The sequence below is a fragment of the Cryptomeria japonica genome, chromosome 6, assembly GCF_030272615.1.
Source record: "Cryptomeria japonica chromosome 6, Sugi_1.0, whole genome shotgun sequence".
Classification (NCBI taxonomy): Eukaryota; Viridiplantae; Streptophyta; class Pinopsida; order Cupressales; family Cupressaceae; genus Cryptomeria; species Cryptomeria japonica.
The window spans coordinates 440,947,678-440,970,280 of NC_081410.1; the positions used below are offsets into that span (position 1 = coordinate 440,947,678).

Here is a 22,603-nt window from a genome sequence, read left to right on the forward strand (position 1 = left end):
GTTTGCCAAAAAAATTGTATGGTTCTTACATATTTTCAATGAAATGAAATTTTAAATGATTTGTTATGTGTTTACAATACCACAAATGCTGCTTTGGGTATTATCCTCTGAATTGACAAAATAATTCAGATCATTATGTATCAAATAACAAATTGTTAATAGACATAAATATTTATAAATTTATTTAAATTAAAGAAATAAATATGTACTCTTGACCCAAAATATTATGAATATTTATGCTATTAAACATTGGATGATGCCTCTATATACTATCTAATATAATATTTAACTTACAATAATTTAGGTTTTTAATACAAAATTAAAAAATTACTATAATAATAACTTGAACCTACCTATCAAAATCGGTCTGATCCCCGTGAAATCGCTTATATAATTATTCAGCGTCACCTGCTTAAAAAGAATGTCACTTGGCCATATGACCACAGCCTTGTCGTTTGCCTATCTTGCTCAGTCAAACATCGGCAAAATTTACAGTTAAGAAGAAGAACTACTGGTATATTTGCTGCTACAGAACCAGAAAAAACGATCGGAGAAACTGCTAGAAAAGACTCAAATTTTTTCTCGGGCAGGTCGAAAGATCGGGTTTCTTCCCTTAACCTGTGTTTTTGGGCTAGAGAAATAGTTCTTCGAGAAAAATGAAGCGAGGTTACGAAGATACTTCTTCCTCATCTCCGCCTCCGGGAAAGCAATTGAAAACTAGTAAGCAAATATTTTTATGTCCACTGGAGATTTTTTAATGTGTTATAAGGTTTTTAGGAACTTCAAAATGCCAAGCTGGTCAGATGTTGAAAGCCCGCCTCAGGAATATTTTTGCATGGTTATGTATTTTCCGTAAAACAAAATTTAGATTTGGCATTTAAACTGTACAGAGAGTTTCTTAGGTGTCTAGTGTTAGGAATTTTAAATTGTAAAGTTAGCATTTTAAATTTTCTCCATGGGTACATTCTTGTGGGAGACATGTCAAGCTTCAGAGAACATATATACATTTTCTTTAATTGAAATTTAATTTGGCCTGCTTAATTTAAAAGCAACGACTTCTTTCCTAATGGTGAGTCCATTTGCGAGGATCGAATTGTTTGTAAAGAACATTTTTTTTTCAGTTAGTTCCTGAAATATATATCACAAATTCGCACTTTGAACACAACCTATGCACTATAATGGTTAATTTATAAGATATTAAATTTTTTGCTGTCAGGAATTCAGAATCAGGGAATTTCGGTGTGCTGGCTAGTGTAGGTCTAAAAATTGTTTAACCTTGAAATATAGCATGGCTTTGTAGCTCATGTTAAACAGATTTAGTTTTGGCTTGGTAAAACTAACTGAAAAAATTACAAAATTTTATAACAGGCATTTAGAATCAGGGAAATTCTTGACCTAGAAATTTCTTCAGCAAGCTTGAAAGTGAAGATTCTTAGAGTTATGATTTGTTTTTGATTTTTGGAGCATTTGCACAGGTGAAAACGATAATACACAGAAGCTTGCGCAGAAAGTTGCGGAACACTATAGTAAACGCACTAACCAAACCCTAGAGGAGAGAGAAGCTAGTCCTATCATTCACTTGAAGAAGCTTAACAATTGGGTAATATATCACTTTCCTTCCAAGCCATTGCATATATTATTGTACATATGTACTTAATTTTCAGAAACAGAGATGATCTGCTGCTTGGTCTGAGACTAGGCATACATCATATGATGGTTTGAACTGTCTTGCATGTGTGGAGAAAATATTAGTGGCTGATGTTATCCAGTTGGGTCTTTTTATCGGACCTTTAGAAGAATATTTCCTTGTGAATACAAAGACATCTTTAAATTTCTGAAAAATTATTTTACTTTTTGAGAATTTGCCAAAAAGCTTATCTAAAAGGTGCAATTTTTTTTTTCTTTCTCTTGACGATGAATAATGGAGTGTGATCCAAAACATTGATAAATTAAAAAAGCACAGATTTTTTTCAGAAGCTCTGCATTTCACTTTTAAGGAATATTGAATGTTTTCTTGATTGTCACCAGACTTAACAATTTGAGAATATTATTGTATCTTTTTTCCAAGATTGTTAAACTTATTGTAAAAATACGTGTTCCTTAAATTTTTCTCAATTTGTTCTCTCATAGCAAGTGAGAACTTTGTAGTTTCTGATATACATTGTGGTGATGATCATACCTTATTTATGGAATGCTTTCCTTAATTACTTTGATAAAACCTTGCCAATTTTCATATTATTATTACAGATAAAAAGTGTATTGATTCAGCTTTACACTCGACGAGGCGATGTTGTTTTGGACCTTGCGTGTGGAAAGGTAATCATTTTCTGACCTCTGCATTAATTATTGCATTTACAAAATATTGGCTGCATCCTGAGCTATGTTTAGGGTTGCTTTTAAAATCCATCAAAAATTTCTAGGTCATTTTGATCTTAATTTCTTTTTGGTATACTTTTTATTTTTGTCTTGTTGAGATGTTAGTTTTATTCGTTTGTTGGTGATTGTTTCTACCATCTATTGTGCCACAGATACAGACTTCGATGTTATTGTAATCGAACTAAAATATGCTAGGATTTTGCTGTTCGTTTAGGGTAGGCCATTGAAAAATCTGAACAAACAACTTTAAGTTTGAATTGAAACTGCTTGGAGGTACTTAATAGTGTATTTTATTATTTTATTAAATGAAGGAGACAGGAAAGGTCTGCCTGACCTAAACAGTGACATGTGTCACTATTTGTACATGATAACTCACGCTCCTTTCCCAAATGTTCTTCATTAGCCTCAAAGGTAAGGGTTAAACCTAGCTCTGGTACAGCTCTTTCTGTCATTACCAATGGTTGATCTTTCCAATGACTATTCTTCAGAATGAGGAATCCTCAATCATCAGTCAACATGGTGAAGCTTGCATGGGGAAAGCTGATAAAGGGACTAAGTTTTAATTGAAATTGTTTTAAGGTACTTAATAATGTAAAAAGAGTTGCTACCATCAAATGGCGGAGATATACAAAGGTTTTCGTAAAAGGGAAGTGTTATGCTATGCTCTGTTACATCTCTTTTAGTCATTGCCAATGATTGATCTTTCCAATGAAGAATCTTCACTCATTAATGATGTTGACATATTATATACAGAGAAACTACACTACTCAGCTATATTGATTTGCCCTTTCCTAAAGAACAGATTAGAAGTACCATCTAGGATTGCTCAACAGAACTAAATTTACATGTATTGGCTGTCTCCAAAGTGAGACATTTGCCTGTTGGTGGCAGTTTATCACAGAAGGATAAAGGTTTGCTTTGCACACACCAAATTTTGAAGATTTATTTCTCTGAGATCAACTAGATTTTTTTTGAGAACAGTGATCCCAATTCATTTATTCAAACAGCATGCATCAAAACTTGGCGATTCAATCCAATTTCCCTCCTTATCAAGTGAGTAAAATCTGATAATTCTTTGTGGTTGACGTCAAGTACTCCAACTTTTGACAGATTTGGCAAGTTTGGAAAATACTGTACACTAGAGTAGCTTTGAGGGAAAATGTTAGTATGTCACCTGCAACATGTTGTCAAATGGAGCAGTAACATGTGAAAGAGAAAAAAGCTTCTCCTATGTGATAAATGATTGGCTGAATATGTTCAATGTAGAATTGCAATGTGGGGTGTTTCTCTTGTAAAATTACCTTCATTTGGCCAAATATATTGTCAGTGCACTCATACATCTCTCCAAGTCTAGGTGCATTAGCATCCTCATATCGAATGTCATTGAAAATTAGAGTAATGATTGCAACAATATATTTTGTATCAGCCCAAAAAGTGTCACTCTTTACCACCACCTTCATTTCCTCCCTTGTTCTGACTTAGAATTGTGCCACTGATTCCATGCTTCTGTCATGACCATTAGTTGCAGTGCCTTTTGCAACTTAAGCATCCTTCCAAGAGAATTAAATACTATGCATACCTAATCTTTATAGGTTTCAAAAATTCCTTCTTGGAGAAGGTCCTGAAGAGTGCATGTGAAGTGTGGTGGCTGCAATCGCACATCTCTAGCATCATTAACTATCTCTATGTCCTGACCAATCTTGGCTGTCTTTGAGTGCACTATTCATGGCATACACACAACAAGGAGTCCACCAAATATGCTTGTAGGCTGCCTCAATCTATTTTTTGCAGCTTTGCACACATGCTGCATCTATCACTACTTGCATCACTTTCTTTTCCCCAACCTCCTTAGCAGCACCTCTAAGGAATTGGAATTGAAAATGAGCATCCTTGAGGTTCCTTGAATAATTAATAGCCCCAAGGAAGTAAGTGTCCTGTCCACATTTGAGCATGATGTTGTTTAGTGGATGATGCTTGATATTTGTCCACCCATCCACGACTATATTGCATCTAGTAGTGACCTAGATAGCCTTTATTTTCTCCATTAGAATGTTAATCTTCGAAAAGTTTTTATCTAAGATTGTTGTTCTCACTTTTGTCTACCTTGGTGGGACATATGATGATCTTGCTCATATAATATTTGCTACAATGTCCTTATAATAAGGAGAATGGGCTACATGGAATGAAATGCTATTAATAAAGAACAATATCCCCACGGCATCATTTGCCTCATCCTTATTTTGCACATTGAACAATTTTGCCATTGTGTCTGTAGCATCACTATTGCTAGTTATTCTATATTCCCCCTTAGGATTTGTTGCCCTTGAACTATATGGAAAAGTAGTAGTACAAATTCGTGGATCCTAATTCCTGGGAAGCCCCAGTACTAGTTGGAGTATGACTCCTTGATGGAAAGGTAGCAAGTACAATTGTTTGGTCATCTTTGCAATCCCACAATCTGTTTATTTCAGCTCTTTGACTAGCTGGAGTATGACTCCTTGATGGAAAGGAAGCAAGTACAATTGTTTGGTCATCTTTGCAATCCCACAATCTGTTTATTTCAGCTCTTTGTTTGAAGGACAATTCCTTACATACATTTACACCTTTTCCTTGGACATTAAGGAGACATGGATTAACTTTTGTAATGCTTCCTTGAAATCAACTTTATAGAAATGACATCTCCTTCAGTTTGTGCCCCCCATTGTGCTATGTTTTGCTTGTACTTTGGTTGCAAATTGTCTAAAGGGGACTTCTTATTGAAAGAACCTTTGGGAAATTATTCTAACTTCTTGGAAGGGCAATTAAAAGCACCACTACCAATTCAACTATTTGCCTCACTCTCACCTGCCACATCTGTAATCAAAGACTCAGATTTAACTGCCATAAGTTTTGCCTCTTGCTGACCCTCTTGATCACACAATTTGTGAAAAGAACTTGTGTGTCATGGCAAGAAATGAAAGTTATAGTTATCATAATTTTAATTTCAGACATGTTGTGACCTTTTCACACATCACCCCATTGAGAATGGGGACCCTCCCCTTTTTCCTGCGTTCTAGGGTTTTTGTTAGAGCCTTGTGACCTTCCGGCATCGGTATTGCCAGTTTTGTCAGTTTTGAAGTCATAAGTCAGTCTGTGCAAACCATGGTCAAAACAGAGTCTAGACATGGTCAATGTGCCTAGAAAGGCCAAAGGACGAAGATTGCAACTGATTTGAGTGAATTTGAACAACTTTTTTTTTTTGGAAAGTTTTGCTTTTTGCTTTTTGCTTTTTCCTATTTTTAGGAAGTTTCGTTTTTGGCATTTTAAGTGCGATCCCCGAAATGGCTATTTTTAGAAATTTTTTCCTATTTTTTAGGGATGCTTGCTTTTTCTATTTTTGGAAAGGGGATCTAGGGTTTGCATTATTGGCTCTGAGATTCACTAAAAATGATTGTCAAATTCCTTCGAAATTCAAGTTTTGTTCGAAAAAGCCAATTTTCTAAATTTTAGGGATCCAGAGGAATTCAATGGATGAATGACGAGTGGTTTTCAAATTTCAAACAAATCCGAGAAGAATTGCACAAGTTATGAAGATTTGAAGTTTTGATCTCATGATGCACGGATTTCACCAAGTCCGCCCTCCTTGGTGCCTGAAATGAATGAAATCCACCCTTGGTTGAGTGTAAGATGCATGAAGTTAATGAACTCCGCCTTCACCTTGGTGCATGAATCTCCTCAAGTCCGCTTTTGTACAAGGTGCATGAAATCAATCAAGTCCGTCCAAGGGATTTGGAAGTGGCATGAGAAAGGTTCCTAAGTCGAGGCAAGTCCGCCTAGCAAACAAGCAATGTGGCATGAAGTTGATGAAGTTCGCTCTCCTTGGTGCCCAAGATAAGTCAAATCCGCCTTGAAGGAGATGGTAAGTGGTGCCTAAGCATGACAAAGTCCGCCCTCCTTAGAGTCATAAATGTTACAAAGTCCGCCCTTAACCAACATAAAGGTGCATATGTTTTGCTAAGTCCGCCCTATGAAGAGGTTTAGTGCACAAGATAAAGGAAGTCCGCCCTAGCATGATATGTGGTGCACAAACTTTACAAAGTCCGCCTTCCTTATATAGGGAATGAAATCAATAAAGTCCGCCCTCATAAGATATTTGCTAATTTGGAAAGAAAGAGGGTGATGTCATCAAGCTTTATCTTCAAAAGTTCGAACTATGGCTGATTTAGAAAGTTTTTGAAAAGAGAATATTGAAGAATGAGTTCGAATTGCAACTGAAAACCAATTTAGAAACTTTCATTTTGAACTGAAATGGAGAGTTCGAACTTGCCAAAAAGATGACAGTTCACTGAGGTCTAATTTAGAAACTTGCTTTGCAAATTCGAAAGACTAAATGTCCAAGTTCAATGTATGAAGGACAAATTAGAAACAAATTTTAGAAGATCCTTTGTGTTTCTAATTAGGAAATTCGAACTTCATATAAATACCTTCTTCATTCTTTCATTTCTTCATTTGAAGTTCGAACAGGTGAAGGACATTTTGAAGAGTTTTTGCAGGTTGGAAGTGATTTCAAAGGCGATTTCAAGTATAAGTCTGAGATTTTCAACAATTTTTCACAAGTTCATACACAGATTTTGGAAGAACCTTGACTGTTTGAAGGACAGATCCTCTGATTTTGTGAGATAAACCTCTGAGTTCTGTCTTAAGCAGCATCTTTTCCCTTCTTTCTCATTCTTTTGAAGGTGAAAATGAATCTTATTTGCAGATTATTGGGTTTCTTACCTGATTCTTTTAAAGTTTTCAAAGAGAGAGAACAAATACAATGAATTTTATTTCTCTTTCTCATTTTCTGCCCTATAAGTCAGTTAGATTGAACTAAATCGATTTTTCTTGGACATAGTTTGCTCTCAGGTTCTGATTTTTGATTGAAATCAGACCTTGAACTTCTTAAGTTTGGCAATTTTCAGGGGTTTTGTTAAAATATTCAGAATATTCTAAATGTTGAAAACCCAATTTTAAGGCTAAGTGTTGGAAATAAGGAGTAAAAATCATAATATACTTGGCTACCAAACTCCAAAATCACACCTAAAATGCAGATCCTAACTTAAATTTATTTATTCTTTTTGCAGATTTGGATGATCTCCGAGGTTGGAACATCGCGCAAGGTCAGGATGAAGTTCCAAGTTGACAAAGATTCCCCTCTAGAATAAAAAATGAACTCTAAGTGGAAACAAGTGGGAGATACAAACCTAGGACACATAAACCTTAGGGAGTTCAAGAAACGGATGCACAACACGGACACTCAATTTCCTACAGCGATAGCAAGGAAGATGATGCGGAATGGTATAGTGCAGGCTGTTGGTTTCCTTCCAGCAATGCAATGCACTGAGTTGATAGTAGAGTGTTTCAAGCATTATAACCCAGAGAATAGGGAGATAGTGGCACCTGATGGAAGGATTCTCACAAATATTGGAGAAGTAGCAATTAGGGAGGCCTTTCGCATCCCTGAATACTACAACACGGTCTATATGACGAGGGAAGAAGCAAACCAACTATACAATGACAATGTAGAAGAATATGAGGCTAATATCAACCATTCATGGTTGGAGAAACCTAGGAAAGGTGTTTCCAAGATACCTAAGCTCTTGTGAGGGCATATTTCAGAAGAAGATTATGGAGACCTCATAGTTTTACTGAACAGAGTCATGGGCAGCCAGCAGGGTGCTCCCTTTGAGCCATGGATGTACCATTTTATCCATGAGGTAACTGCTGGCGTTAAGATGATAAACTGGGCTAGAATCATTAGTGATAATTTGGATGATCAGTTGAGAAACTTGGAGAAGAATAGAACCTTTTATATGAGTTCTTATTTGATCTATTCTTTAGCCAGGACATACAGATATAGAGGCCTTGTATGCAGAGGAGCTGTTGGAAATAAGGAGAACCAATTCGCTGTCTATGATTGTTATCCACAACTGCACCTGGAGGAGAAATTCCATTTGAAAAGAGTTAATGATGCATTCCTAATGCACATCATGAGAACCCTTCAGGGAGGTCTTCATCAGCGACTCTCTCAAGAGTTAAAAGATTTTATCAGCAGGTTTGGGTATTGGTATATCCAATATCCTAGGTTCATCTACTTAAGGATCCAGGGATTTTCTGAACAGCCGTATAGATTACCCATGTTTCCTACAAACAGAACGGTACTACTTGAAGTAGTAAGATAGTTGGAAAACTTTATGGTTGTGCAAAGGAGGAAACAAAAGATAGGTGCATTTTCTCTTAGCATCGGAAATGGATTGGAGACATGTCCATCAACCTAAGCTACCACACATTCTGACAAGGAGATTCAATGGTACGCATTCTTTCAATATCAAGCAAGGGGCCATTTCGATCCTTTTCATCGGATGAAACAAGTTGATGAAGAGAGGTTTGAGCATAGACCAAACCTCGAAGATTATTGGGCTAACGCAGCTGATAACTTCGAAATCAGAAAGAGATTTTGGTTCAGGATCCCATTGAGCTTGATCAAGGCATCCGAGGTATTTCAAGTGGCAGACCAACTTGAGGAAGACAATGACTATGAACAGCCACATTAGGCCACCCTGAAGAATGAACCTCTTGCTCTAGTTGATTGGACAGGATTTGAAAGAGTTGACCTGGGTGATCATATGAGACCTGTGATCGAATACTCCAAATGGTGGGCAGCTCAGAGAACAAAGCAACTCAAAGCAAGGAACGTTGCCTTCACCTATGATCTCATGGGGGCTGATGAGTCCATGTCTTCAAATCATAAGAGTACATCAAGTAACCCAAAGAATCCAGAGAGTGTTGGGTCAAGGAAGAGAAAAGAGCCCACTGAGAATTCCATAAGGGCTAAAGGAAAGAAAATCACCGAAGATGCAGATGTGAGCAGAATGCACAGGTCTGGCGAAGGTCATTCGACTATAAGTGCTACATCTACTACTCCAGTAAGAATTGAAGATGATGAACAAGAACATGATAGTAGAATAGAAGCTAATGAGACATAAGATACTCCTCCCATAATTGAGGAAATGGTTCAAGAACCAAGTCAGCCCCCTATTCTCACCAGAGTTCTAGAAGTTGAGAATCCAGAACCTCAGAGAGAATTCCTTGATGGCATAGTTACTACACCTAAGGAAGTTCAAGATAATTTTGATGAGAGTGGCATGGAACAATCAACCATCCCGGATTGGTTGGGGGAAAGAATGAAAGCCAAGGTTCCTGAGGAGGTTCATCAGGTAGAGAACACAACAACATTCTTGGCTGAATTGAATAAACCAGCTGGAACAAGACCACCTAAACCGGCTAAGAAGTTCTCTTTGATTTAGAGAGATAGTGCAGGGTTCAAATTAGTACAAGTAGCAGTACCAAAGGCAAGAAAAACTCAAGACAACATTACTCCTGAGGACTATGATGTCACTACTATAAGTTTGGGGAAGACCACCAAGATTCAGGAAGTCCAGGAATTCGATGACTCCTGCAATAGCATGAAGGAAAGATTGAACAAAGAGGTTGAAAAGAGAAAGAAGGTTGAAGCTGAGAGTGAGTAATGGAGGAAGTATGTTCAACACTTAACAAAACCACTTGATCGGGAATTACCGGTTGCTCCTCCCGCACCTCTTCCACTAGAGTCAATGAAGGATTATGAGGATATGAAGACTACGTTCAGAGAGGCCAAAGGATGGACTTCTGATGCCTTGGAGCGTGCTGACATAATTGTTGCAAATCTAGTATCAGCATATGACTCCACCTCTTTCTTGTTAAGTAGAATTCAAGACATAGCTGAAGCTTGGGAAGATGTTGAGGAGATTCAACGCAAAATAATCCCACACTTAAAGACCATCAGAGGGCTTTCTCAGTAGGATTTGGTAGATGGAGAAGTTATTCAATCAAGGGATAGATATGATTTCAGCACTTGGTACTTTGCTTTGACAACCAGGGTTGAATTTTTGAGGAAGTGCAAAGCTAAGTGTTTGGAAATTGAAAAGATTGTCAGAGGTATTCCGGACAAGGTTTTCCTTGTAGCAGCCGAGATATTGCAGCAAGATGAAGTGCGAGAAAAAACATTCACATACAGAGAATCTGAGGGTCAAAATTCAAGGAAACTTCTTCAAAGTTCCAAGACCAATTCTCAAGGATGATCTCACCAAGATTTCGAGATTCTTACTTATTGATGAGAACTTCCTAGCAAATGTAGTTGACAGGGAAAACACTCTCGCCACATGTACTGATGACGTGGACATGGTTGATTACCAAATTGGCAGTTTGCCAAGTGTCACCATGGAGGAGGTTCGACCATTAGTGTCTAGATACATTGCATCTACTGAAAAGGAAACTGGATGGCCACCTCAGTGAAATTAGCAGCTGCGCCACTTGTCTCCTTCTCTTTTGTTCAAACTGTTAGAGTTTTGGGAAACCCTAATTAGGGTTTTTATCGTTCAATTTGGGCCCTTGATCGCTGTTTGATCTTGGCCATTCAAATTTTGGGACTCCTATATAAGGTTGCCTCCTCTCATTTGGAGAGTGTGAGATTTTTGAAATATTGTTGCAAGGTGGTCATTTTCAGATAATACATTACTTATGTGCTTTTTCTGAAGGCTTTGTAATCTCTTTTATTTTAGTGATTGGCAAGGTTTTCAATTTCTTCAACATCTTAGTTAGATTTTGATAAGTATTGATTCGTGGTGTATCTCTGTTCATACTTTTGATGAATAGATGATTTTTATTCATTATGCAAAGTTAGTCTGAGCTTTCCATTTTGTGTATGCTTAAACTTTTGATCATAAGCACATTCTTCGAAGATTGCATCCGCTTTGTGTAGTTGTCTTAAGTGAGGCGAAGCAAATTGTGGTTTATTGAGTTCACCAAATCAATACCGTCTCTTGAGTTCATACGGGTAGAGTAGACTTCTAAACCCTTGTCCTTCTTAGCTTTTGTTTTTGAAAGTCTTAATCCGAAAATTCAAAAAGAGAAGAGCATCAATCGATAAACCTGTCTAAATCCCAAAGTAGTGAACAATTCAATCGTAAGTCCCTTTGTGTATTACTAGCATATCACAACGCCCATTGAGCTTATCCACATGTCAAGGCCTGACAAAAGAAACCTTGGAATTGCCATATGATCTTCTAGCAATCTTAGCATACGTGGTGATTTTGTTCAAGAGAGGATAAATTATCTTTGGGTACTTTATTCTAATATTCGGTATATGATAAAACGTACACCAACAAGACATATGCTATAAGGTTATTAAATTGATTAAATAATGCATAGGCTCAAGGCACAAGGATTCTCTTTTCAGACTTTTTGTTTTTCTTACTGGAAATTCCATGAAGCATAGAAGTAGACGATTCACAAAATTAGGAGTCCTTTTTCTTCAACTTTTGTCAAACAAGGAATCTGCTTTTGTTTTTCTTGCTATAGGTTTCATGAAGCATAAAAATAGATGATGCATGAAAGACAAAATCCTAATTTGTCTAGTATTAAAAATTACAAATTTAAATCTTAATAATTTTTTTTATAATTTATGCAAATTTGAGAATAAACATTTCAAAATTAAATAATTTTAATTTAATAAATAAATGAAAAAAATCTGAAATATTGCTATTACAAATATAAAGTTAATACTAAAACCCCTAAATGCTGTTTTTACGGTTGTTTAAATGCTATTCTCAATAAGTACAATAGTTTCAAAAAGTTAAAAGGAACATTTAATAACCATATATGTTTCTATGAACATTTCATAATTTAATTGTTTATTTAAATTGAAAACAAAACAAAAAAAATAGCACATAATCATTGATTTCAGCTTTATCTTTAGGAATGAACACGTAAAATAAAAAATCCAAATCCCAAAAGGTGAAGGGCCATGGCTTACCCTGAAGAATTGCCGACTTTTGGATTGAGCATTGTGTTGAAACTTGAACACTTGGTACTTGCTCTCACTCTTGCTATGCAACTTGCAACCTTGCATAATCATACATAGTAATTTGGAGTGAGAGTGTGAGGTGTATTTGTAGTTTTTTGGTGTGCTTAGGGTGTGGGTTGGACCCTTAAGCTTTTAGGGTTAGTGGCATGAACATGAAGAAAAGTATGATTTTAATTTTTTTTTCTTTTTGGAGGTGTTTGATACATGGATGGCCGATAGTCTTGCAGATGGCACAAGAGACACTTGGGAGTGTTAGCTAAATCTTGAGCATGTCTATAAGCTCCCCCAATATCACTGATATAAGAGATGTCTTAGAAACGTTCCCTCTTTGAGAGAGATGTCCTAGGGTAGTGTTGTGACCTTTTCACACATCGCCCCATTGCTAACGGGGACCCCCTCTTTTCTGGCTTTCTACGTTGTTAGGTTAGGGTTTTGGCTGCTTAGCGGGCAATTTTGTGTTTCTTGTGCCCGAGTCTCGGAGTTTTGATGGTGCTGCCTGATTGTTATAGAACGAACGAGCTTGAATTGGACGAACTTGAGTTCAAGCAACCGAACCTGGGAGACGAAAGAAAGATTATATCCAGTTTGAACAACTTTGCTTGGGAAGTGAAAACAAGTGCACCACAATACATCAGAGTTTTTTTGTCTTGGACGAAGAGGAAGAGATAGCTGAATGAATTGACGAACAAATTGAGGAGCAGATTGAAAGAGATTTACTTGCTCAAAGATTACAACAAGTCCGGATTGATCCTAGATAGATCACGCTGGATCGCATCAATTCCTTCTTACCCAAGAGACTTCAGAGAATTCTAAGATCAACTCCTGGAGAATGAAGACTGTGCGAGTTGAGGACTCCTTGCAGATCTAGACTTGGAAGGCGGGAGGCTTCACCGAGTTTAGATATATCAGATAGAGATAGATTATTCAATCAAAGGGACATGCTGAGAGAAGACAATACTTTTCCAGATCCTCCAGATCCAAATCAAGAGGAAGTTCAACAGTTTTAACAAGAGGACCAAGAGATGGCCGAGAATCAAGGACCACCTCCAAACGGTGCTACCTAGTTGGTTACCAACCCGTCACCTCTTGCTTTCGATGACATTCATGAGATGCTGAAGAATCCGGATAATTTATGTTCGAAGTACAATGCTAGTGACTCAAGCCGGACGACAGAAGATCACATCAAGATGTTTGAAGACCATTTGAGAAATAGACCAATTGAGTATGGAGATGTGGCTTGCAGACTTTTTTCCTATTCCTTGGGAGAAGAAGCGTATCATTGGTTCATCCATTTACCTGCAGGATCCATCACCTCATGGGAGGAATTGAAAGAGACATTCATTGGATAGTTTGGAATCCAAATTCCCCCATTAAAGTTGCATAGACAGTTTGTTGAGTGTAAAAGACAAGAAAATGAACCTATCAATTCATTCAACAACCAATTCCAGAAAGCTTATACAAGGTTGCAGACTCCCTATCTCATTCTAGATGCTCGAGAGATATACTATCATGCAAACTCATCCCTCTCCAACAAATTTGAATGAAGCATACGCAAAGGCGATAGAGGTTAGTAAAATATTGTGTCAGAATCTTAGTGGACCTTTGCTCAATTTGGGGTCGCTCGCGGCCACAAATGAAATTCAGAATTTAAGCCAAGCTTTGGTGTATCATACGTCAATAATGAATCAAGTTCCACAACCGATGTATCCAGTTGCTCAGCCATCAAATCAATAAGTACTCCATCCTGGAGCACCCATTTCTCAAGCTCCGCAAACACATCCAGTGTACCTGCAAAATGCTGTGACATCCACGAGGACACAGGAGGAGAAAGAAGAAATGAAAGAATTAATAGACCAAGTAAAGAAATTATCTACAGAGGTTACTCATTTGAGGAACCAGGACAATCAGCTACAATATGCATAGAAATTATCAAGGTGGTAATCAAAATAACAATCAAGGTTACCAAAGTAACAATCAGAATTATCAGCGCAACAATCAGAATAACCAAGGATATCGTGGCAATAATCAGAACTATTTGAAGAGAACGTGGAATACTACGCCCAACAATGGAAATGTGTCGTCACCTATTGACAATCCGCCAGCTTCGGAAAGTCGACCGGCTGACAGAGTCTTCCTCGCGGAGGCTGCCTTATCAAATTGGTGCAGATTACACAACACTAGTCAGCATTCAGAATTGCATTGTCTCGAATTCAAGGTTGTTGCTGATATTTTCCAGCAGGAAGTGCGAAATAATGAAGCATCAGATAGCACTCCAACAACGGGATATGAAATTGTCCCCACTACAAGATATGACCAAGCATTAATCGTTGAGGATTTCAAGTTTCCTCTAGTTTATGAAGAAATTTTAGTGTGCGAACACGGTGGAAGATTTCCTCCAGAATTGGCGAATGGACCTATGGTTCTGCCTAATTCTCAGTTTCCACCTGCTTCAGCCAATGGACCTATTGAAGATCCAGATTACTATTTCCCACCATTGAATAACAATGTTTTAGTTGAAGGAATTAAAGAAGTATTTCATGAATTGTCAGGAAACACTGGACCAAGAGTTTATCAGAGGAATCAGAGGAATCAAGAGCCTTTAACTACTTCCGTTCCTCCGAACAATTTCGCTACGCCACCAAATCCAAGTGCTAGCAATACACCAAGCTATCCACAAGATTCACCTGAGTATAGACAGAAGAACATTCCCCCTCCAAGAGAGGAGTTGAAGCGGCTGAGTCTATGTGTGTTAGAAGAATTCAAGAAAGTCAAGGTAAGCCTACCATTGTTCGAACTAATGAAGGTACCTGATATCAGAGATACATTAATGAATGGACTAAATGAGAATACTGCCGGGAGAGCAACAACTCAAACCAGTTCCAACATTCAGAGAGGTTCAAATGTTCCTCAAGCAAGCATAGATGTGGTTCAAGATGAACCAAATATTCAATAGTCATCAGAAGAGGCATGTGTAGTTTAGGATTCATCTAATATGCCCAACAAAGAAGAATTAGTAAAGACGGCAAATGTGCCAAAGAAAGAAGATATGCTAGAAGGCAAAGCTTTTCTCACAAGAGGTAATGTAAAGAGAGTTAAGGATTCACCAGTTATGATTGAATATCCTACCAAGGGTGAAATCCTTCCTAAGAATGAGATTGCTTCCGTCGAAAGCACGGTTAAAAAAGATGAATTTTCCAAAGAAAGTGTGAAAAAAGAAGAGAGCTTGCAAGTCCATAGGGATAAGCCAACAGTGAATTATCAAGATGAGCTAGCCCCATTCTTGCTTTCAGTAAGGATATTTGGCAAGCTCTTGCATAATTGTCTGGTTGATTCCAGAGCTTCAAGTAATGTAATGCCAAAGGCTATATGCGAGAAATTGGGTCTCATCCCCATACAGATTAGTAAAAGAGTTACTCAATTAGATAAGACAGAGGTGCCTGTGATTGGAGAGTTAAACAATATTCATATGCAGTTGGATGCGGATCCAAGAGTCCAACACTTCATAGATATATCAGTTGTAGACATTCTAGATGGATATGGCATGCTCTTGCGTCGAGATTGGTCACGAAGACTGAATGGTTACTTTTTGACCGATTTCTCTCACATGTGGCTGCCATGGAGAGGTGTACCAAACCGGATCAAGATATATAGTACCCCAAGATTAAGATTGATGATAACAGAATATGGGGAAAACAATGAAATTCTTTTCCTAGAAACAAATCTAGGAAATTACAGACCAAAAGTTGCAGAGGTTTTGATGCTTCAAAACCCAGTTGAAAAGATAGAAGAAAATCATGAGATTGTGAATTCCACGGAAGGTGTAGTAGACAGTGATCACGATACAGATGAGGAAGTTGATATGTTTGAAAGTTTTTGAGGATTCGTATTCAAGAATATCCAGTAGGGAGTTGAGTTAGGCAACCGTGCTCGCATTCAAAATTTATTGTTGCCTAATTGTTGCCGAATCCACGATACTGCTCATTCTGAATTCTATTGCGCGATGTGCAAGGTAGCTTTGAATCAGATACACAAGAGAATTCCTGAAATTTCGACACTTGAAGAAATTAAAGAGGCCTCTCCTAGGCCAGATGAAGAAATTACAGATAAAATTAAAGAAGAAATACATGACGAAGATCAAGTTTGGACATTGAGATTTGATGGTTCAAAGTCAAAGAAAGGATCACTAGCCGGATTTGAATTAATCAGTCCCTCAGGGGAAACTTATTTGGCCTCCCATAGATTACAGTTTCCATGTACAAACAATGTTGCTGAGTATGAATCCTTAGTTCATGGATTGCTGTTAGCCATTCTAAAGAAAGTGAAGATTTTACATGTATTTGGAGATTTAGAGAATTGTAGCAAGACAAGTGCGGAAGCAGTATGTCTGCCATGACAAAAGATTGACAAAATACCGCAATAGGATATGGGATCTCATCGAGGGCTTTGACGCTTTCAATATCAAGTCAATATACAGATCACAGAATCAAGTGGCAAATGTGCTTGCGTAGGCTGCTAGTTCCTTGGCTCCCATTGCCATGGAAGGATTAAAGAAGTTTACAGTGGAGCTCGCATCGGTTCCATCCGTACCGGATAATGTCACCAATTTCCAAGTTTTTGAAGACGATAAGCATATATTGGATTTTCTGACAAATACAGATATTTTCCTGAGTCGGGTTATTGATGAAGAGGAAGCCGAAGAAGCAGAATATGATTCAGATGGTATCCTAGATTTGAAGACAAACTTCATTCCTAAGGGAATGATAGAGCTAGAAAGAATATTTGATAGAGATAAAATGAATATAGAAAGATTGCATGGCTCAAGTGGAAGTGCCTGTGAAACGGTGAATTTGGGAAATGACAAAGAAGTTAAGAATGTATTCATAGGGAAAACATGCACACCTTGTGAAAGGGAAGGCATATTGAAGAATATGAGAGATTTTCCCGATGTGATTGCATGGGGATATGATGATTTGAAGACATATGATACATCAATCATTACACATACTATCCCCTTGAAACCAGACAGTAAGCCATTTAGGCAGAGACAGAGGCCAGTGAACCTTTGCTGGAACCTCTTATATATCAAGAAGTGAAGAAATTTGTTATCAGCAAGGATTATCTTTCCTGTGTGACACTTGACGTGGGTCGCCAATTTGGTCCCTGTTAGAAAGAAGAGTGGAGAGATAAGGCTTTGTGTTGATTTTAGAAATTTGAATAAAGCGTTAGAGAAAGATAACTACCCGCCTCCATCATTGGATGAGGTTTTACAGATTGTGAATGGATCGCAAATGATGTCCTTTTTGGACGGATATTCAGGATACAATCAAGTGATGGTAGAATATGAAGATAGATTAAAGACAACCTTCACCACAAAGTGGGGTACGTTTGCATACAAAAGGATGCCATTTGGCTTAATCAATGCTGGAGCCACGTTCCAGAGAGCTATGGACATTGCATTTCAAGATTTAATTGGGAAATCATCATTATTTACATGGATGACATTACAATTTTCTCAAGGAAAAGAGATCACATCGAAGATTTGAGAAAGGTATTTCAAAGATGCAGAAAATACGGGATATCTCTTAATCCCAAGAAATGCATATTCGGGGTTACAAAAGGTAAATTGTTAGGACATATTATCTCGGAGAAAGGAATCTCCATTGATCCAGAAAGAGTTGAGGCTATATCCAAGATAAACCTCCCGAGCAGTAAGAAAGAACTGAAGTCCTTCTTTGGTAAGATCAATTTTGTGAGGAAATTTATCTTCGGATTTGCTGAGATAATACGACCACTGAATGAAATGTTGAAGAAAGATGCCAAGATGGAATGGACGACATAAGCAAAGAAAGCATTTGAAGAAATCAAGTCCACCATCGTTGAGGCTCCTGTTTTGGTCAGTCCAGATTATGCGAGACCTTTTTATGTGTATTCATTCGCCTCAGAGCATACTTGTGCTGCAGTCCTTACACAGAAGAATGAAGATAAAGATGAACATCCCATAGCATTTATGATTGCACCGTTGAAAGATGCGGAGCTGAGATATCCGAACGTAGAGAAACAAGCTTATGCTTTGGTGAAAGCAATAAAGAAATTTAGACATTACATTTTGAGGACAAAAGTTCATGCCATTGTCCTGGATGCAGTAGTTAAGATACTCCTTATGCAGATTGAATTAGGAGAAAGAAGAGGAAAGTGGGTTGCCACTAGGAGAAAGAAGAGGAAAGTGGGTTGCCACTATCCAGGAGTACGACATTGAGATCCAACCAATGAGACTTGTTCGAGGTCAAGCCTTGGCGCAGATTCTAGCAATTGATGGACCTGGATTAGTCCAACAAGTCTATGCAATTGAGGATGTCACTCCGGATGAATGGTATAAAGACATTGTTTTCTATTTATTGAACCATAGATGCCCCGTGCATATGAGCCCTACTCAAAAGAGATCATTAAGATTGAAGTGTCAACATTTTATGTTACAAGGCTTGGTTTTATATTGAAGAAATCATGAAGGAATATATTTGAGATGTGTTGGAAAGAATGAAGCTAAATAGATTGTGGAACATTTTCACAATAGATTTGGGACAAGTCATGGTGCAAGCTTGGCTACTGCGCACCAAATTTTGAGAGCAGGCTATCACTAGCCTACCTTGTTCCGAGACACTCATGAACATGTGAAGACGTGTCACACATGCCAGGTTGCTACCGTTCGAGAGAAGAATCCAGCTATGCCACTGCAGCTCGTGATCGAGTCCAGACCTTTCGCTATGTGGGGTATCGACTTCATTGGTATGATCAATCCACCTTCCTCTGTGCAACACAGGTACATTCTAACCGCGACTGATTACTGTACTTGGTGGTCAGAAGCTCAAGCTTTGAAGTTATGTACAACTGATGCTGTGATTAAATTTTTAGAGGAGAACATCATTACTAGGTTTGGTTGTCCACATGCTATTGTTTGTGATAATGGTTTTGCCTTTACATCATTAAAATTTTCAAATTGGGCTTTTGAATATGGTATAACCCTTAAGTTTTCATCAAATTATTATCCTCAGGGTAATGGGTTAGCCAAATCAACGAATAAGAATATGCTGAGTGTGATTAAGAAATTGTTAGAGAAAAATCCAAAAGATTGGCACACACAATTGAGATTCGCCCTTTGGGCATATAGAACGAGAGTTAAGAATTCATAGGGGCCATCCCCATATTTTTTGGTATATGGCCAAGAGCCTGTCTTCCTCGTACTACTGAGAATTCCTACACTGAGATTCATACAAGATTATATGGAGGGCAAAGACAGAGTGCAAACGAGACTGACACAGGTGATGAACTTAGAAGAAAAAAGAGATAAAGCATTAGAGAATTTCGGCAAACATCAGGGCGTAGTTAAGAGATGGTTTAACAGACAAGCACGGGCAAAAGCCTTTAGGATTTCTGACTTAGTGCTATATTGGGATAAAACCCACGAAAGGAGGAGAGACCACGACAAATTTGACAAACTATGGAAAGGCCCCTATCTGATTGCTGAGATACTGGGAGAGAATGCATTCAAGTTGAGAACCTTAACTGGTGAGGATGTTCCGTTGCCCGTCAATGGACAATTCCTCAAGCATTAATTCCAACCTTAGGTTTCTTTTGAAGCCTACCCCTTGTATCATAGTTAGAATATGTCTGCTTTGGTTTGCCTTAGTTTAGGTTTTGCTTCCGGTTCTGCTTTAGGTTTTAGGTCGGCTTTGCGTAGGTGTTAGTTCCAAGGGATATCCGCTTGTGATGTGGGACTTGTTGTCAAGACACACTCTGCAATTCACCAGGTTTTGTTTAGTCCATTTCTTGAGCGATACCTCATGAAGTTCTTTGAATTAGAGATTATTTTTGTATAGTGTATCATAGGTTGAATCCGTATTTGACAGGATTGGAAAAATTTTATTGTATTTTGACGCTGACATCATTTGATTATTATATTTTATACACATTAATTTTATTTGAGTTATTATAAATTCTTAGGTGAAGCTGTGACTAGTGAAAAATCTTATATCCTGCTTCAGTGCCATTATAATTCTCGAACCCAAGTAAGTTTATTACTTATGAGCCAAAGGAATTGACGGAATTTGAAAGAACGTGAAGAGCGAAACATCAAAAGAAAAATGAAAGAAAAGAAAAGAAATGCAAAGAAATGCAATATCTAAATTGGCTAGTGGGAATATGCGAGTAACTCCACCGGGGCTATAGACGCCTGGCCGACAGTGGAGCCATATTCGTGAGGTTATAATTGGCCACTTGCGAAGTATGGACATCTTACGTAGCTAGTCTCACTGGATCCTTTGACTTTACAATATTCTCGTGAAGGTAATGAACACAATTGCACACCTGGATAATCAATGACTAAGTAACTTGATACAATTCTTGGATTCCATCTTTTCAAATGTGTTTTCTGACCTTTTGCTATGTTATTCAAGGATTAATTGAAGATTCTAAGTGTCGGATTGAGCTTTGTTCTTGAAATGTTTTGGAACATTTCCTCAGTGGAGTTGCCAGATGTTGTGACCTTTTCACACATCGCCCCATTGCTAACGGGGACCCCCTATTTTCCGGCTTTCTGCATTGTTAGGTTAGGGTTTTGGCTGCTTAGTGGGCAATTTTGTGTTTCCCATGCCTGAGTCTCGGAGTTTTGATCATGCCTAGTGCCGTCTAGGGTTTTTGAGGTTATAGGATCAAGTTGCAAACGTTGGTATTTTAATGATCGTAATTTTGTCTAAGTGTTGACCTTTTGAGCGTTAACGTGTTTTTTAAACACGCGCATCAGTGATTTTAAAGTGCCAGGGTATTCCAAGACCTTTTGGAGTTGTTTTCTTGCTCCTAAGGTATTATTTAAGTTGATTTCGCACTTTATCCTGATAATTTCTTAGCGTTTCGCTCATCTTTTTGGAAAATTAGCCTAAGTCCAGTCTAATTTTGAAGTTTCTAAGTGATTTTGAGTGGTTAAATGCCAAATTCCTAAGGGAAATTCGTATTCCAAGGGTTAGAAGGTCAAATTTCATGCTAGAGGTGCTTTTCCCCTCATATTCCAGACTACCCACCCTTTTCCCCCACTCAAAATCCACACTATACATGGATTTCCCCTGAAATCCATACTGGCTATGATTTTCCACCACTGTTTATCCATACCTGGGTCGATTTTCCCCTGGAAGTGCTAAAATTTGGTTAAGTGTCAGGATTTTTCCAGACTGCATTGTTTATCCATACTTGGGTCGATTTTCCCTTGGAAGTGCTAAAATTTGGTTTAGTGTCAAGATTTTTCCAGACTGCCATTGATTTTCCACTAGGAGTGCGGACTATAGTACGGACAACAGTGAGGATGAATCCATGCCTGGGTCGATTTTCCACCAAACTGTTTTGTGACAAGTTAGTGCGGATTTTTGTGCAGACTCTCAGTCCAGACCCAAGTCGATTTTCCTCTGAGAGCATTTTGATGAGTTTTAAGTCCGGATTTTCATTCAGACTAAGGTCGATTTTCCACCAGGGAGTATTTTTTGCAAGTAAAGTGAATTTGGAGTGTGGATTTTGTGTCCAGACTACCATCGATTTTCCCCTGGAGTGTTTTATGTGCATTTTGATGAAATTTGAGAATGGATTTTTATCCAAGCTAAGGTCGATTTTCCCTTGTGGGGATATTTTTGACATTTTAAATGATTTTTAAGGGATTTTTTAATCCCAACTAAAGTCGATTTTCCCCTCGAGGCTCAATTTTGATTTAAAATTGAAATATTTAATAAGTGTGCCCCATTTAATTGTTTTTAAATGATGATTAATGATTATTTAAAATATTAAAAGCAAAAAATTAAATAACTTGCAATAAGCATTTAATATTTTAACCTTCTAGAAGCAAGTTGTTTTTTACCAAACAAGTATATAAGCAAGTGTTTTATCCCACATTGCTTGTGTGGTGAAAGTGAGAGGTAAAAGCAAGTATATGAGAGGAGTTTCCAACATTATTTTATTATTAAATCTGCCAAGTGTTTCCATGAAAGGCGATTTTTCTCCCTCATTGGCGAATTTTGGCAAAGTGCTGAATTGAAGTGTTGGGTTGAGGATTATTTCCTCCATTTTTTCTAGCTTGACTATCCATTCCCTTGCTGCCATTAAAGACCATTTCCAGATTTAGCGATTTTTCCAAGTTTGGCGTTTTTTCCAATTTTGGCAATTTTTGGTGAAGGTGGCGATTTTTGATGTTTGAGAGTTGGGCGATAGTTTTTCTCCATTTTTTGCTTGCTGTTCCAACCTCCATTGTTGCAGATTCGAGCTGCCATT

The 22,603-nt window shown here is 37.8% G+C and overlaps 1 protein-coding gene across 3 annotated transcripts in view; it reads left to right on the plus strand.

Moving 5' to 3' along the window:
• The first annotated feature begins 389 nt into the window (after positions 1–389).
• LOC131037527 (mRNA cap guanine-N7 methyltransferase 1) overlaps positions 390–22,603 on the plus strand; it is a 127,137-nt gene continuing 104,923 nt past the window's right edge. Inside the window, exons 1-3 of one of the 3 annotated variants that reach the window (XM_057969685.2) lie at positions 390–720; positions 1,476–1,600; positions 2,248–2,316. In XM_057969685.2, coding sequence (XP_057825668.1) covers positions 657–720; positions 1,476–1,600; positions 2,248–2,316 — 258 coding nt within the window. In that variant the 5' untranslated portion in view covers positions 390–656. The remainder of the gene's footprint in view (positions 721–1,475; positions 1,601–2,247; positions 2,317–22,603) is intronic. The other 2 variants (XM_057969684.2, XM_057969686.2) reach the window with 2 other exon arrangements.